The sequence below is a fragment of the Danio rerio genome, chromosome 14, assembly GCF_049306965.1.
Source record: "Danio rerio strain Tuebingen ecotype United States chromosome 14, GRCz12tu, whole genome shotgun sequence".
Classification (NCBI taxonomy): Eukaryota; Metazoa; Chordata; class Actinopteri; order Cypriniformes; family Danionidae; genus Danio; species Danio rerio.
The window spans coordinates 14537326-14553385 of NC_133189.1; the positions used below are offsets into that span (position 1 = coordinate 14537326).

The 16060-nt window shown below is 42.6% G+C and overlaps 1 protein-coding gene across 1 annotated transcript; it reads right to left on the reverse strand.

Moving 5' to 3' along the window:
- Positions 1–1166: 1166 nt before the first annotated feature.
- On the reverse strand, positions 1167–14405 carry LOC101885205 (uncharacterized). Its single transcript, XM_073922373.1, has 7 exons — positions 14363–14405; positions 14047–14263; positions 7762–7988; positions 7493–7640; positions 7000–7109; positions 6064–6645; positions 1167–1833 (listed from the first exon to the last, which is right to left on the reverse strand). The coding sequence occupies exons 1-6, from the start codon at positions 14399–14401 to the stop codon at positions 6394–6396; spliced, it is 993 nt and encodes a 330-aa protein (XP_073778474.1). The 5' UTR covers positions 14402–14405; the 3' UTR covers positions 1167–1833; positions 6064–6393.
- Positions 14406–16060: the final 1655 nt, after the last annotated feature.

Below are 16060 nucleotides of genomic sequence, written 5' to 3' on the forward strand. Positions count from 1 at the left end.
GAGAAAGGTGCCCTCCAAGACTGCGTGAGCCTACTGTGCACTTCCGGGAAGAAGGGGACGAGAGGCTTCGAAGGCTTCGCCTTCTGGTCCTCTACGTAGCACCCATCTAGCCGGTCCGGCCGCGGAGCTGGGGGATAAACCATCTCCAACCCCACGGCCGAAGCAGCCCGGGAAAGCACGGCTAACATGTCCGCTTCAGGATCCGATTTGACAGCGCTCACCTGCCCGGAGGGGGCGAGCGGGTCCGGATCTTCGTCGGACAGTGAAAGCCTACCCTCCGATGCCGCGGAGGACATCTGATCTCCGGTGTCAGCGAGTGTGAGAGCTACCATCTGGTTAGACGGATCACTCACACTACCCGAAGCTTGGATGGAGCACCGTGAGGAGCGAGAGGTCCACGAGCCCGTGGGCGGCGGATTATCTCCCGCTGAAACCCTCAGATCTGCCAGAGCGCCCACTGCTTTTTTAGAACAGGAGGCAACTGGGGTGGCTCGCTCTCTTGCGAAAGTTAGCCGCGATCTTAGCTGTGCAACGGTCATGGCATCGCAATGACGACATGAACCGCCCGCGAGCACCGCATTAACATGCTGGACCCCCAAACATGCAATGCAGTGATCGTGTCCATCATCCGGAGCCAGGAAACCCCCGCATCCAGAAACGCACAGTCGGAGCGCCATCCTGAAAAGGACGTGCTGCACGACTGTGTTGCTCTTTTAGGAAAGTTTGCAACAATACGCACCGCTCTGGAGGACCGGACCCAAAGAACCGCAGGCAAGGGAGAAACCCAGCTCGACCGTCTGCCACCGCAAAGACCCACTCTGGACAGGGAGACACACTCGTTCGCTTTGAAGTGCTGAACAGCAAGAGGAACCCTCATCGACTCACTCAGAAAGGATCTGAAGCGAAAAGGATGGCGTTTGCTAGCTTCGGGTGTGCTTATATGCTGAGATAATTGCAGATGCCGCACACCTGCGCAAGCTTACGCTGCCAATTAATTTCATTCATTGGCCCGTTCAATACTCTCCAGACAAGCGGCTTCTGATCCGAATCCTCCCATCGTAGATTTCATCCACCTATGGCACTGAAGTTCCCCAACCGAAGGGGAACCACAGTTAGTTCTTAAAACTAGACAAACAAGCTTAAAATTAAGCAGTTTTCTCTTTTTTGAAGCACGACAATAATAATTTTAGGGGGAGAAAATACATTGAAAGTAGAATATTTTACCTTAAATCCAGCCTATTTAGACTTTTTTTAAGATCACACAAAAACCTAAAATGAGATGAAAACTCTTAAAAGAAAATACCTCCCACACCTTCCCCCACTTTAAGTGAAGAAACAACTTCCAGCTTTGCAGAACATTTATTAAAGAACATTCTCCAAAGTTCTGAACAAATGGAGCATAAGGCAGGATAAGCAAAGACAAGCTTACACATTAAAATGAAATAAAATACCTGGCACAGAAACCGCAAGTATACTATGCAAAATGCTTTGCCTCAGTCTACACAAACTCAAACAGCATTTAAGCTTCAAACAGCCTGGATCAATTCACTATGTAACAGAATAGTAACCCAAAAATCTAATAATTATCATGCTCACCCTTATGTTCTTTAAATCCTGTATGAGTTTCTTTGCAGAAGATGACACTTTGAAAAATGTCGGTAGCTTTCATAGCATGAAAAATAAACAAAATAAATTAAAAAATACTATGAAAGTCAAAAACTACCATCAACAGTTACCAACATTCTAAATAATATCTTCTGTAGATAAATCCAAGGTTGAAACAACATAAGATTAAGAAGTAATTGAAGTTTGGGTCAACAATGGCTTGAATGACTGTAAGAATTCCCTAAATTAGGCACCAGATTCAGCAAAGTTCATCGAGTCGACTCGGAGACAGGAGAAGAGACCATACTGTAATTAGAATGGTTTATTCTGCAAGCCTGATACATAAGGATGAGCAGGGACATATATACATTTGTGGGCTGACCTCTAAAAGTTATACAACAGCAGGAAGACACTCCTAATATGGGCATGTTATACAAGCAAAGTAAAGAGAAAATGTATAGAGCGGGACTTTCCAGTGTGGGTGCAGCCTGCAAGATTGAAACCAGGCCTTGACCTCAGACCTCCGACGCACACACACACACACAAAACCACAGGCGCTTCTGCTTCTCATGCAAGCACACTTGAAAAAGAGACAGAATGTTCTCTCAGTCCCCTCTTTTAGGCCAAAGGCCTAACGCAGAGGAATCTTATCATACCGTTGACCCATCATACTGTCCATTGTGGCATAGATTCGAGTCATTAAACATTGCAAGAGAAAAGGACCACAACAACAAATAAGAAGGAAAATAATACATACAGGAATTATCATAGTAAGGAAAGGGGTCACCCAGCCAAACAAACCAGTCATCCAACCCCAAGTCGTGTCAGGGACATAATCTGAAGTCATAGTAGTCTTTAACCCTTGGAGAGTGGACATAGCAGTACTCATTTACATACCCCCCCCTGGGATGCTGTCAAAAGGTCTAGAGCCACTCTATTTTGCAGGACCATGGTACGGAGATTACCTAATTCTTTATTCTGAGCTTCATTAATAATTTTTGAGGCATTTAGAAATAGGCCCATGCGATAGTCCAGGGTCTCAATTCTCAATAGAGCTTTTCCCACACCTATTTGCGGAAATAGAGCCAATACCATTTTGTTACCAGTGGTCCACAACTTGAAATCCTCGGGCACATCAGTACCCCATACAGAGTCATGGGGCTTCATTTCAGGGACACTGCGTTTAACTCTTTGCTGCGCTGACAGGACCTGGGCTGTCACAATAAAAGTGTGATCAGTCACATGCACAGGGGCACACTGCCCCGTCCAGTTGGCCGGTAGTGACATGTAGGCGTTGTTCCCACACAACCACCACCCACCCTGGACCACATAAGTGCCGTTTGAAGGTCCTGACACATCAACTGGGGCTCCTTCTCCGGAGCAGAAAATCTGCTGACAGTTGACAGTGCTTCCCATAAAATGAGAGCCCTTGGTCTGGTTGTAGCACACAGGGTGTGTAATAGAGTGGTTAATAAAAACCTTGTGGCTAATAGGTGCGGGTTTAGCATGGCCAAATTTTACCCAAAATAGAGCATCACATGTACCATTTCTAATGCCAATCCTGTATGGATCGTAGTCATCGACAATTATATATGGGTCCTGGTACCCTGATCCTGCAAAACTGGCAAAACATTTAGCAGAGGTCTTATTCATGGGTTTGGCATAAAGAGGAGTTTGCTTGGCTGAATGAGGCATAACAGAACATACATAACAACCAGATACATTATATGATCTAGTTAAAACTTTCACATATTGATACCACATATTAGTTCCAATAGGATTGTCAGCCCCATCCTCTGCCCATCCGAATTCATGATCATGTGTCCAGCGTTTCAGCCTGGCTGCATTAGCTTGAGTCACAAGAGAGAGTAACAGTCCCAATGTCCAGAACCAAGTCATGTCGATCCTATTCCTGTTCCAGAGGGTGGTTGCTGGTGTGGAGGTGCTGGTTGTGTTGTGGGGGCCCCCAAAGGATCTGTAAAACAGAGAGTCTGCAGACAGATTATCATTGTACAAAACATCATTCTACAGGAGCTCTTTTTATTCTGGTTGCATGGATCCACTGTGGAGAAGAGGAGGTTAAGACGGCGGTTCTGGTTACAGCCACGACATCCGTCGGGGGGCCATATTTGGGGTCCCCCAGTTCTGTGCTCATTTTATTGAACTGTCTAATCATTACTCTGTCACCGGCCTTAAAGGGGTGTGTTGGGTCTACCGGCATCGGGGCTGAACCAGAATGTATATTAGTCCAGTATGCATGCAATGTTGTTAGTAACTGTTGTGCATATTCACTCATATGAACATCCAAAGAACCATCACCCAGCGTGGTACCCTTTTGCCTCCATGGCGAAGGAAAAGGTCGTCCCATCACAGTCTCATAAGGAGATAAACCGTGAAGGCTTTTGTGAGGAGACATCCTCATGTCTGCCAGAACGACAGGTAGCAAGGCGAGCCAATTTGAGTGCCCTGCATGTTGCATAGCCTTTCTTAATTTGTCCTTGATGGTCCTATTAGTTCGTTCTACTATACCAGATGATTGTGGATGGTATGGGATATGTAACTGCCAATTAATTTGAAGTTCTTTTGCCAAATTTTGTACCACTTTGGCGGTAAATGAGGTTCCTTTGTCTGAATCAATGGCACATGGTATACCATATCGTGGAATGATTTCCCTTGTCAAGCATCTGATAACTGTATTAGCGTCTTCTTTACCACATGGGAAGGCTTCAACCCATTTTGAAAATTTGTCCACAAAAACCAGTAAATATTTATTGGGACCCCTCTTTGGCAGATGTGTGAAATCTACCTGCCACTCCTGAAAAGGTGTTTCAGGGAGGGGCAATTGTTGATGTTTAGCTTGAGGTTTAGTGATGTTATTTTGAGCACATATCAGACATCTATCTAGCGTGTTATTGACATGGTGCTGTAAATTATTGATGCATAAAAAGGAACTCATTGTGTCTATGACCCCTCTTCGGCCGCGGTGTGTAACACCGTCAAACTCGCGGACGAGAAAAGGTGCACAGGATGATGGCAGGCATAAGCGGCCTTTGCCATCTAGCATTATACCGTTAGGATCAGCGATGTCATCACATTCAGACCAGTAAGTATGGTCTTGTGAGGAGGCACATGCTTGTATGGAAAGGATGTCGAGAGGTGGTAGCATGCTGCTAGCCAGATATGGGGAGGTGGAAACCATAGAAGCATTTAGCCAGGCAGGAAGCTCCACTCAAATGTGTTTTCAGGACATTTTTGTGTGCCTCATGGCAGTTATTCATAAATGTGGACAGGAACATTGGATTAGCTTGTCGCGCATCCAAATCCAGACCCCCTACATTAGTCCATACATCACATGTCTACAAATTGCAGTGGTTTATCCACTTCTGGTAAAAGAGATATGAGATCCTTCAGAACAGAGGGTGAGGGCGGAATTATCTCTATCCCTCGTGGTTTAGCAACCCATACAGCAGCCACATTAGAGGCTGAAGTAGTGCCCTCAGTGCTGTCAGGGGAGTCTGGTTTAGTTTTAATCATTTCTGTCAGTGACGGGTAAATAGAAGGCACTGTAGGAGGAACACTGACAGAGCATGAAATAGATTGCGGAGGCCCCGTATAAGGGGGTGGTGACGTCATGGTGGTTTTAGCAGCTGCAAGAGAGCCCCTCTTATCTGCCGTAAGGGCAGTATTACTTCGGCTTTTGGGTTTGGGGACAGATTTCAAAACAGTTTTGGGTGTAAAAATGCCTTTTTTATCCCTCCATATAGAACTCATTTTATACCATGTGTCATATCCATTCATCATATATTGGTCATTCCATTCTGGATCCCCATATCCTTCATACGTCAATTTGTAAGCTGACTGAAGGAAACCTGGGTCAAAGGTTCCTTCCCTGGGGAAGTCTCTCCATTGAGATTGCCCCTCTGTCCATCCAGCTAAGTTAGACAGCCAGGGTTCAGTGTAAAACCCCCACCCACATCTATCCATCCATTGCTTTGGACTCTCACTGGGTTCCGGTTTTGGATAACCTTGTCCCATTATGCTGAAGCTGGTGCGTAATACGTTATTATCTTTTTAATAAAATCCCCTGATTTGTGGAACCCAAATTTAATTGAGTACTACAACACAAATCCTTCTGCGCTACTCACAATTAAGTAAGTGCCAGGATAACCTGTTCTGTGCTAACCCAAATTTAATCAGGTACAGGAACACAGATCCCACTTCTTGTGCAACCCAAATTTAATCAGGTACAGAAACAAAAGTACAAAATATCTTACGATTTCCTGAGATACACCGGAGCAGGCAGTGTGAATAAAAAATTCTCTTACCTGATCAGATGTATCCCGGACGAGCCCCCAAGTCTGTAAGAATCCCCTAAATTAGGCACCAGATTCAGCAAAGTTCATCGAGTCGACTCGATGAACTTTGCTGAATCTGGTGCCTAATTTAGGGGATTCTTACAATGACTGGCAGATTCAAAAATGAACATTTTCCTCTTAAACAACTGGGGTACAGCAAAACAGGATGAACAGTCCAACATTAATAATAATAACAAAAAATGTCCTGTAAAGTTACACACAACAATTACTTTTTGTTTTGCTGTGCTGCATTATTGTATGTTAGATACATTTAATCTCCTGAAAATGGGGAAAAACTCCTAACAGCACAAATCAAGTGCAAATGTAATGGCCGAAAAAAAAATGCAGCTGTCTCTTAACCACAGCAGCTTGAAACAGCAATTAGTCAACAAACATTCTCCATTCATGAATGGCCTTTTTGTACGAGGGGGTTTCATCCTGCTCGTGGATCTCTCAGAACTGGTGTTTGCAACACAGACAAGAGTGTTGCAAGACACTTTGGATATGTGAGATTAAATGCATAGTAATAGGCCAGGAGGTAGAGAGGCCCCTCATGGAGCAAGTCTTTGTCAAATGTTAGAACTGGGGTTGTACCTACAACCACCATGCAGTTCTCCTCACCAACCAGCAAGACCGGACTGGAAAATGCACGCCTGTGGATGTAGGTATCCGGATCCTCTGAGGGCTAGAAAACCAAATAACAAAAATACAGAATTCAGACTACAAACACAGCAAAAATCAATGTAAGATCTGGGTCACTATTCACTTCCATTTTTTTTTTCTTCAATGGAAGTGAATGCCAACCCAACAGATCTGGGTTTGCATATCAACATTCTTCAAAATATCCTACTTTTGTGTTTAGCAGGTTGTGATTAAGTAAATAAAGACATAATTAAAAAATGTTCTACAATACCTTTAAGTTAGTTGTTACGTTGCATGTCCAATTTTACGTAGTGCAATTGGGATGGTTTTAACTTAGTATTTTATTGACAATGTAGTCACCTGTTAATAACTTATCACTACTTAAAGTAAAACTCACTGTCAGAACATGGAAAAGAGCCTCACTGATTGGGACCTGTTTCTTCGGTGCTGCAGACCCAGATGGGAAGAGCAGCGGTAGGGCAGTAAAAACAGCAATGGCATGTTCAACTAGTTTAGTTAAAAAAAAAAAAAAGATATTAACATCAGACATTACTGTAGATGTATGGGAATAATCTATACCACTGGTTTCTGATCCAGGAGACCTGAATTAAGGGACTGTTTACACAACATTGTTTTCAACTGAAAACAGAAAACTTCTTGAATTAAAAAAATAACTGATCTATAACAAGGGTTCTCAACACTTGGCCCTTGAGATTAGAGGTCAGCTCCAACCTTTAACTCTAAACTCACCAGCCTGTAGATTTTTGTTAAAAACTGAAAACACAGATTAGCTCAGGTGTGTTTAATTAGGATTGGAGTTAAACTGGACCTTGAGGACCAGAGTTGAGAACCCTTGATCTATACAGATTCAAATTAAATTAAAGTTTTACCTCCATTTAATGTCCTTGGAGGCTTCATGACTTTTTTCATCACTCCATAAAACTGAACCTTGGAGTAGAAGGTCTCCCACCTGTCCTTCACCTCAGAAATGTATTTGGAGTTGTTTGGCTCAATGATTCTTCGTAGTTCATCCATTGCCTGAAATAATTATTTAATATTAAAAACAAAATTATTTGGCTGTCTGCAGTTAGGCAGAGGATATGGGATATGTGTTAGTATGTTTTACATCTGTCTAAAATGTCAGCATTCGAGTACCCACATGGTCCAATTCTTTGAAGCAGGGGTACGCTTGCAAAATATTTGTGGGTTTGTCTTGCTCCTTCAGTACATTTGAGTCAATGAAACTTCTTCTGGACTGGAACTCCAGGTCTAATAGATGGGTTACAGCAGCTTTATTTGGCTTCTTTGCTTTGTACATTTCTTGTAGCGTCCTGTAATGTCTTGTCTGGGTTTTCTGGCTGTCAAGGCTGTTGTCAGGACCATCAGCTGCAATTTAGCCATACAATATAATTACTGAACAAGATGCACAGAAATCAACAATTGAATAATTTATTTTACGTTACAAATAGAACAAATTCGGCATGCATATATCACCAAATAAGATGTTATGTATTACACACACATATATAAATAAAAATATTAAAATCATGGCCAGAACATGTCCTAGTGAAGTGACATGTCTGGCTACTAGGGATGCTCAAAGTAATCGATTAACCGTTAACCGAAAGGATGCGTTTGTATCATGCGTATGGTATCAGTTAAACAATTAAAAAATACTATTTTATATATTTTTAGTTTAGCTGCATTAGGGGCCGATCGAATGCGCTTTTTGCGTTAAGAGGGGCATCTTTTGAATGGTTTACTAAAAGCCGCAAGAGATTTGCACGCCGCTCAACCCAGAGCAGCAGTGTGTGTGTTGTCAAGACAACTACAGAGAACTTTTAAAGAGCATGGATCCCGCTACATTCATTCTTCTATGGCGGAGTGCGACACCAAAATGCATCCCTTCACGACTACATTACAGCATCCTATTCAAAACATTTCACGAGTTCACACTTGCATTCGTTTAAGTATAAAGCATATTTGGCGTGCTGTCCGGGGGGAGGGCTCTGAGCTCGAGGAGACGCCCCAACTCGAGTTATTCCCCTTATAAGGAAACAAAGAGGAGTTGGGATTCGAGCGAAGTATCTAGCCCGGCCCCAGAACGCTCCCCCCGGGAATGTAATGCAAGAGGTGAAGTGACGGGGTGGTGGAGGGATGCTAAAGTCGTGAGATGCTGCAGGTAAGACAGCTTTGGTATATATAGGCATTGCTCAGAAACTGATTTGATGATGGGATAATTGTCAATGAAGTATTCGATACTGAAACTTCTGCGCATGCTCCTCCCGAAATTTGTATAAAAACATCATTTCACGAGTTCACACTTGCATTCGTTTAAGTATAAAGCATATTTGGCGTGCTGTCCGGGGGGAGGGCTCTGAGCTCGAGGAGACGCCCCAACTCGAGTTATTCCCTCTTATAAGGAAACAAAGAGGAGTTTGGATTCGAGCGAAGTATCTAGCCCGGCCCCAGAACGCTCCCCAAAAAACGCTATTTGTTACAGGACAGCAGCCAGACAATGTGCAAGCCCCCCAAAATTTGCTGATCTTAAAAATTTGGAGGGGTGCTGTTGAGTTATAAGGTATGTGTTTCGGGAGGAAGCAGTTGCTGTGTTGATAGTGGTGCATGATGAATGTCTCTAGCAAGAGTGTCTGCTCCCACAGGAGACGGGCGTCTTCCGTGGGAGTGGTCACTGCATTTGCAATGGTGTGTGTTAAAGTATGCATCCCCGTAATAGCTGTCACTGTGCTGACAGTGGTGTATGATGAGGTATGAGTCTCTCATAGGAGTGGTCACTGCGCTTGCAGTGGTGCTTAATAAGGTGTACGTCTCCCGTAGGAGCAGTCACTGCACTTGCAGTGGTGCATAGTTATGAGGTGTACGTCTCCCGTAGGAGCGGTCACTGTACTAACAGTGGTGCATAATAGTAAGGTGTGTGTCTCCTGTATGAGGTATGAGTGGTCACTGCCCTAGAGGCAGTGTGTAATTAGGTGTACGTCTCCCGTAGGAGCAGTCACTGCGCTTGCAGTGGTGCATAATAAGGTGTACGTCTCTCGTAGGAGCAGTCACTGCGCTTGCAGTGGTGCAAAATAAGGTGTACGTCTCCCGTAGGAGCAGTCACTGCACTTGCAGTGGTGCATAGTTATGAGGTGTACGTCTCCCGTAGGAGCGGTCACTGCGCTTGCAGTGGTGCATAATAAGGTGTACGTCTCCCGTAGGAGCAGTCACTGCACTTGCAGAGGTGCATAGTTATGAGGTGTACGTCTCCCGTAGGAGCGGTCACTGCGCTTGCAATGATGCATAATTATAAGGTGTACGTCTCCCGTAGGAGCAGTCACTGCGCTTGCAGTGGTGCATAATAAGGTGTACGTCTCCCGTAGGAGCAGTCACTGCTCTTGCAGTAGTACGTAATAGTAGTACGTAATAGGGTGTGCGTCCCCAGTGAGAGTGGTCGCTGTGCAGCAGCAACCTTATAATAGAACTCCTTGAAGGGGTTAATGACCAGGGTTAGGAAAGGTTTAGGGGTTGAAATGGTAAAAAGGGGGCAATGATAGCGCATTTTCGCTGACTTTTGGGATTAATTTCTGTGGAAAACTTAATTGATATGATTAAAGGAACTTAAGGTAGTGCGAGGAGCGTTGAGTAGTACCCGAAGTTTTGAATGGAGTTCCATGGTTTATACTGAGTGCAATTGCGACTTGAATCGCTGTGAAAATAGATGGGGTAAGCTAGTCATGGGATTCTGGATGATTTCTGAGCTGAAGTTGCTAATCAGCTTGGTGTTATTATTACTTCATAATTACTTATCAAATTTATTTAATTAAGCAATTTATTTTATAGACGCGTTTTGTCTATGTAAACGTTAATAACATACTTAAGTTTATACATGTTAAGTACCTAGACGATGAATCTAAGGAATATAGTCTATACGTGGCCCAGGATCGCAGGTGGGAGGAAAAGAGAAGAGGAGCTGCCGGCGTTAGTGACGTCAGCGGAGGCAGCCTCACGCTGGCACCTACGTCGGGGCCTGACAGAAAATTAGGGCCTCGAGCCGTTTGCGGAGGCGTGCTCACACTACTGATGACCCTAGAATCACAGTTGGGAGGAAAAGAGAAGAGGGGCTGCCGGCGTTAGTGACGTCAGCGGAGGCAGCCTCACGCTGGCACTTACGTCGGGGCCTGACAGAAAGTTGGGGAGTAGAGCCGTTTGCGGAGGCGTGCTCACGTTACTGATGACCCTAGAATCACAGGTGGGAGGAAAAGAGAAGAGGGGCTGCCGGCGTAAGTGACGTCAGCGGAGGCGGCCTCGCGCTAGCACTTAAGTCGCGGCCTGACAGAAAGTTGGGGACTAGGGCCGTTTGCGGAGGCATGCTCGCGCTACTGATGACCCTAGGATCACGGGTGGAAGGAAAAGAGAAGAGAGGAGAGCTACCAGCGCTAGTGACATCAGCGGAGGCGGCCTCACGCTGGAACTTGCGTCAGGGCCTGAAGAAAGTTGGGGGCTAGAGCCGATTGTGGAGGCGTGCTCGCGCTACTGATGGTCCTAGGATCACAGGTGTAAGGAAAAGAGAAGACAGAAGGGGCTGCCGGCGTTGGTGACATCAGCGGAGGCAGCCTCACGCTGGAACTTGCATCAGGGCCTGAACAAACCTGGTTAATCTGCAAGCGGCATGAGGGAAGAATCCGCTTGTTAAGTGGTGACCTGTTGGTGACGTATGTAATACTGTTTCCGGGTCCAAGCCGCCACTCATTTGAGTTGAGAAATTTATTCGTTTATGATCACTTTAAATTCTTATCACACAATAAAGTTAATTTTATACAAAATCAGTGTGCACAAGCATTGCTTGCTGCATAACAATTACCAAAAACAATAAGCAATTTATAAAAATTAATCACTTTCTGCCCGTCAGATATAAGGTGTGGACGTATGTGTAGGGTATATGCTGAGCTACTGCTGTTCCCATGCTGATACACTTCCAGTGACCTGTTATTGTGAACTTTTTTCCATTTGTACAGTTCCTTATACAGCATCGATGTTGTAATGTCATTAAAATGCATTCAGTTAAATAAACTTTAGCGTTTATTTGGTTGCTCAAGCATAAAATGAGACAGAAGCTGTTTACTCGCACGCGCTCGTCAGAAAAGGCAGGCTAATGCATAAGCTCCATAAAACATACTGGGGTAAAATAAATGCTCATATTATAAAGATATGGCGATATCACTCAGCTAGTGGAGATCGCTCATTTTTAAAAAAAAATTTTTTAAAAGAAAACAGACCTTAAACACACTGGCTTTTGCATTGGCATTCAATTCGCCGGAAGCGCTTAACCCAGGTTACTGGCAAATTAAGAGTCCTATTAGCATGCTTTGGCATATACCCCGTTGTGATAGTGATTTAAACATATTACACGATAAGTTAGTTTTATACAGAGTCATGTTGTACACAACCATTTTTGGGCTTGCTGCATAACAAATACCAAACATTTTTAACAATTTATAAAATTAATCACTTGCATCAAGTATGAGGCATAGACATTTATATTGTGATCATGATTTTCGAAAGTAATAAATCACTTTGTAAACGTTATAATTACCATTTCATGGGTCTCCCCATGCAGTTGAATAGAGCGCTTGGACCCAGAAGCCGCTTCGCGTGACGTCACACTCACGAGCGGACAGGCTTGCTATTCCTAAGTTTGGCGCACCGAGAGCAGGGATTGCGGGCGCTACTAAGTGGAAATGTTCCGTGCGTGGGGGGTGGATGAGGCCGTAGCGTGCTCACGCTGTCATGGCGAATTGGCCGATGGTGGTGCTTCGCCTGTAGAGCGGTGGCCTGGCACTCGCTTGATCTGGGCCGGTTTGTTGCCGGTGTCTGGAAGAGCGGCGGCTTGGCGGGCCTAAGTTAAGACCGCGGACTCTGTTGATATGCTCTGCCGAGTGCTGATGCGCTGGACGTCGGCTTGGAGTTTGCAAGAGGAGCCGTGTCATCCTCATGGAAATTTGCTGTTTGGACAAGGCTACAGCGATTGGATGTGCCAATGCTAAAGTCGTGAGATGCTGCAGGTAAGACAGCTTTGGTATATATAGGCGTTGCTCAGAAACTGATTTGATGATGGGATAATTGTCAATGACGTATTCGATACTGAAACTTCTGCGCATGCTCCTCCCGAAATTTGTTTAAAAACATCACTTAGTTATTGTTGTTGTTGTTTTTAATAGCGGGTTATAATCGCACCAAAACATATTAAAAGGCATGTGAATTATAACAGCGCAAACTTTTCTGTATCCGTGATGTGCGCTATTTGTTAAACCCCTTGAGGTTGCGTGCTGACAGACTGACTGATTGACTGACTGACAGGTGCGTGATGCGTGAAGCCAACAAACACGACGTAGCTTTCAGTTAGGATGACCACAGTTTCAATAATTTACATTTATTTATAGATGGCCTGTGGTTCTGCATACAATGACTCTTGCTGGAGTTTATAGCTGTTTCACTTTACTTCAGGACACATTAATGCCGCTCTAAGTTTATTGGACACATTCTGAACTATTCCTAGCAAATCTAATAAATGTTGTAGACATACTCACTACATAAACGCACTAAATCGCACTTCAGCAGTGTTTATTTGAGAGCGCACCAAAAGATCCGCGCTTGACCATCGTAAGTTATATTTGAGGGGTGTGCAAGAGGTTTTGTGCACAAGCAGAGGAAATTGGCGCACTTCTTTTTTCCTTGTCAACATAAAAGGTGTTTTTAGAAAGGGAAAAAAAACAGCAATACTGTTCACAAAAAGTCAACATATGTGCGAGTTGTCATTGTCTTTTCATTATTTTTATTTAAGCATATTTTTATTAGGGTAGAGAGAGAGAGAAAGAGAGAAAATCTTATATCAATATATAATCTTTAAAATAATGATTTCTATTAAAAATGTTTTATGATTATAATAACAGCAGGGCATTAAATAAATGCATATTTTCCGTGGAGCGAGCGATTTGAGGAAGTCTGCTATTTTTATTTGACGGAAAAAAAAAAACATGATTGAAAAAAAACAGCCTATGCCGGTTCCTTAAAAGGATTCAGTCAGTGTTTTCTTTTTGTAATATCAATTAATAATTTAAATGAAAAATTAGGGCAGGCCTACTTATTTTATTCATTTTCCTTTCCATTTCCTGTTGGAAAGATGGCAGGTGCGTGAAGATGTTCTGTTGTTATGTTCTGTTATTAATATGTTCGCATGTTAAAATAAATCAGTATTTTAAATAGCAATATTTAATGTGTCAGACACAAAATAGACATTTCAGTTTAAAAAAAATAACTATAATAATTTAATATTAATCTCACCAGTTAACTGTTTATATCCGATTAACGAACTGGTTGGCAAAATTAACCGAAATGAGCATCCCTATTGACTACTTTATTTTAAAGTAAATTTTAATGTACTTACATGCTTCATCAATGCTGTCATTTTCTTGCCGTGGGGTGCTTGAACTTGAAGGCGATGACAGAATGACTGTTGAAGCACTGGAATCAGCATCATAGTCACTTGTCACGGCAGCGGAAGGTTCTTTGTCCTGATGTGCTCTTTTGAAAGGAGGCTGTTTGGCCTTCATTGGACTTCGGATATTTGAAAGTCGCTTCAGGAGCTTTTTAGCAACAGTGTCCTGTACAACAGAATAAAAGCAACAATTAGTATTTTTGACACAATGTTAGCAACAAAACAATGTTTTTTTTTCAATAATTAAGTAAATGATGTCACTCACCCACTCGTGCCTAGATCCAGTTGACTTATCTTTTATCATAGGGTAGTATGCATCATTCTTTTTGTTTTAGACAACATTTCATGCACTGTTAAACATGTTAAAGCAAGTTGCAAGTGAAAATCTATGTCTCTGACTGAGTTTGCATTACTGTTTATTTTAACCTCTCTGCTGGCTGAGAAAAGCTCATTTTCAACATCCAATGCAGAATGTGATAAAACCAGATCCAGCAACTAAAATGCATCATTCTTTTTGTTTTAGACAACATTTCATGCACTGTTAAACATTTTAAAGCAAGTTGCAAGTGAAAATCTATGTCTCTGACTGAGTTTGCATTACTGCTTAATTTGACCTCTGCTGGCTGAGAAAAGCTCATTTTCAACGTCCAATACAGAAAGTGATAAAAACAGATCCAGCCACTAAAATGCATCAATCTTTTTGTTTTAGACAACATTTCATGCACTGTTAAACATGTTAAAGCAAGTTGCAAGTGAAAATCTATGTCTCTGACTGAGTTTGCATTACTGTTTATTTTAACCTCTCTGCTGGCTGAGAAAAGCTCATTTTCAACATCCAATGCAGAATGTGATAAAACCAGTTCCAGCCACTAAAATGCATCATTCTTTTTGTTTTAGACAACATTTCATGCACTGTTAAACATTTTAAAGCAAGTTGCAAGTGAAAATCTATGTCTCTGACTGAGTTTGCATTACTGCTTATTTTGACCTCTCTGCTGGCTGAGAAAAGCTCATTTTCAACGTCGAATTCAGAAAGTGATAAAAACAGATCCAGCCACTAAAATGCATCATTCTTTTTGTTTTAGACAACATTTCATGCACTGTTAAACATTTTAAAGCAAGTTGCAAGTGAAAATCTATGTCTCTGACTGAGTTTGCATTACTGCTTATTTTGACCTCTGCTGGCTGAGAAAAGCTCATTTTCAACGTCCAATACAGAAAGTGATAAAAACAGATCCAGCCACTAAAATGCATCATTCTTTTTGTTTTAGACAACATTTCATGCACTGTTAAACATGTTAAAGCAAGTTGAAAGTGAAAATCTATGTCTCTGACTGAGTTTGCATTACTGCTTATTTTGACCTCTCTGCTGGCTGAGAAAAGCTAATTTTCAAGGTCCAATATAGAATGTGATAAAACCAGATCCAGCCACTAAAATGCATCATTCTTTTTGTTTTAGACAATAATTCACGCACTGTTAAACATGTTAAAGCAAGTTGCAAGTGAAAATCTATGTCTTTGACTGAGTTTGCATTACTGCTTATTTTGACCTCTCTGCTGGCTGTGAAAAGCTCATTTTCAACGTTCAATTCAGAAATTGATAAAAACAGATCCAGCCACTAAAATGCATCGTTCTTTTTGTTTTAGACAACGTTTCATGCACTGTTGAACATGTTAAAGCAAGTTGCAAGTGAAAATCTATGTCTCTGACTGAGTTTGCATTACTGCTTATTTTGACCTCTGCTGGCTCTGAAAAGCTCATTTTCAACGTTCAATTCAGAATGTGATAAAACCAGATCCAGCCACTAAAAAGCATTTTCTTTTTGTTTTAGACAACATTTCATGCACTGTTAAACATGTTAAAGCAAGTTGCAAGTGAAAATCTATGTCTCTGACTGAGTTTGCATTACTGCTTATTTTGACCTCTCCGCTGGCTGTAAAAAGCTCATTTTCAACGTTCAAT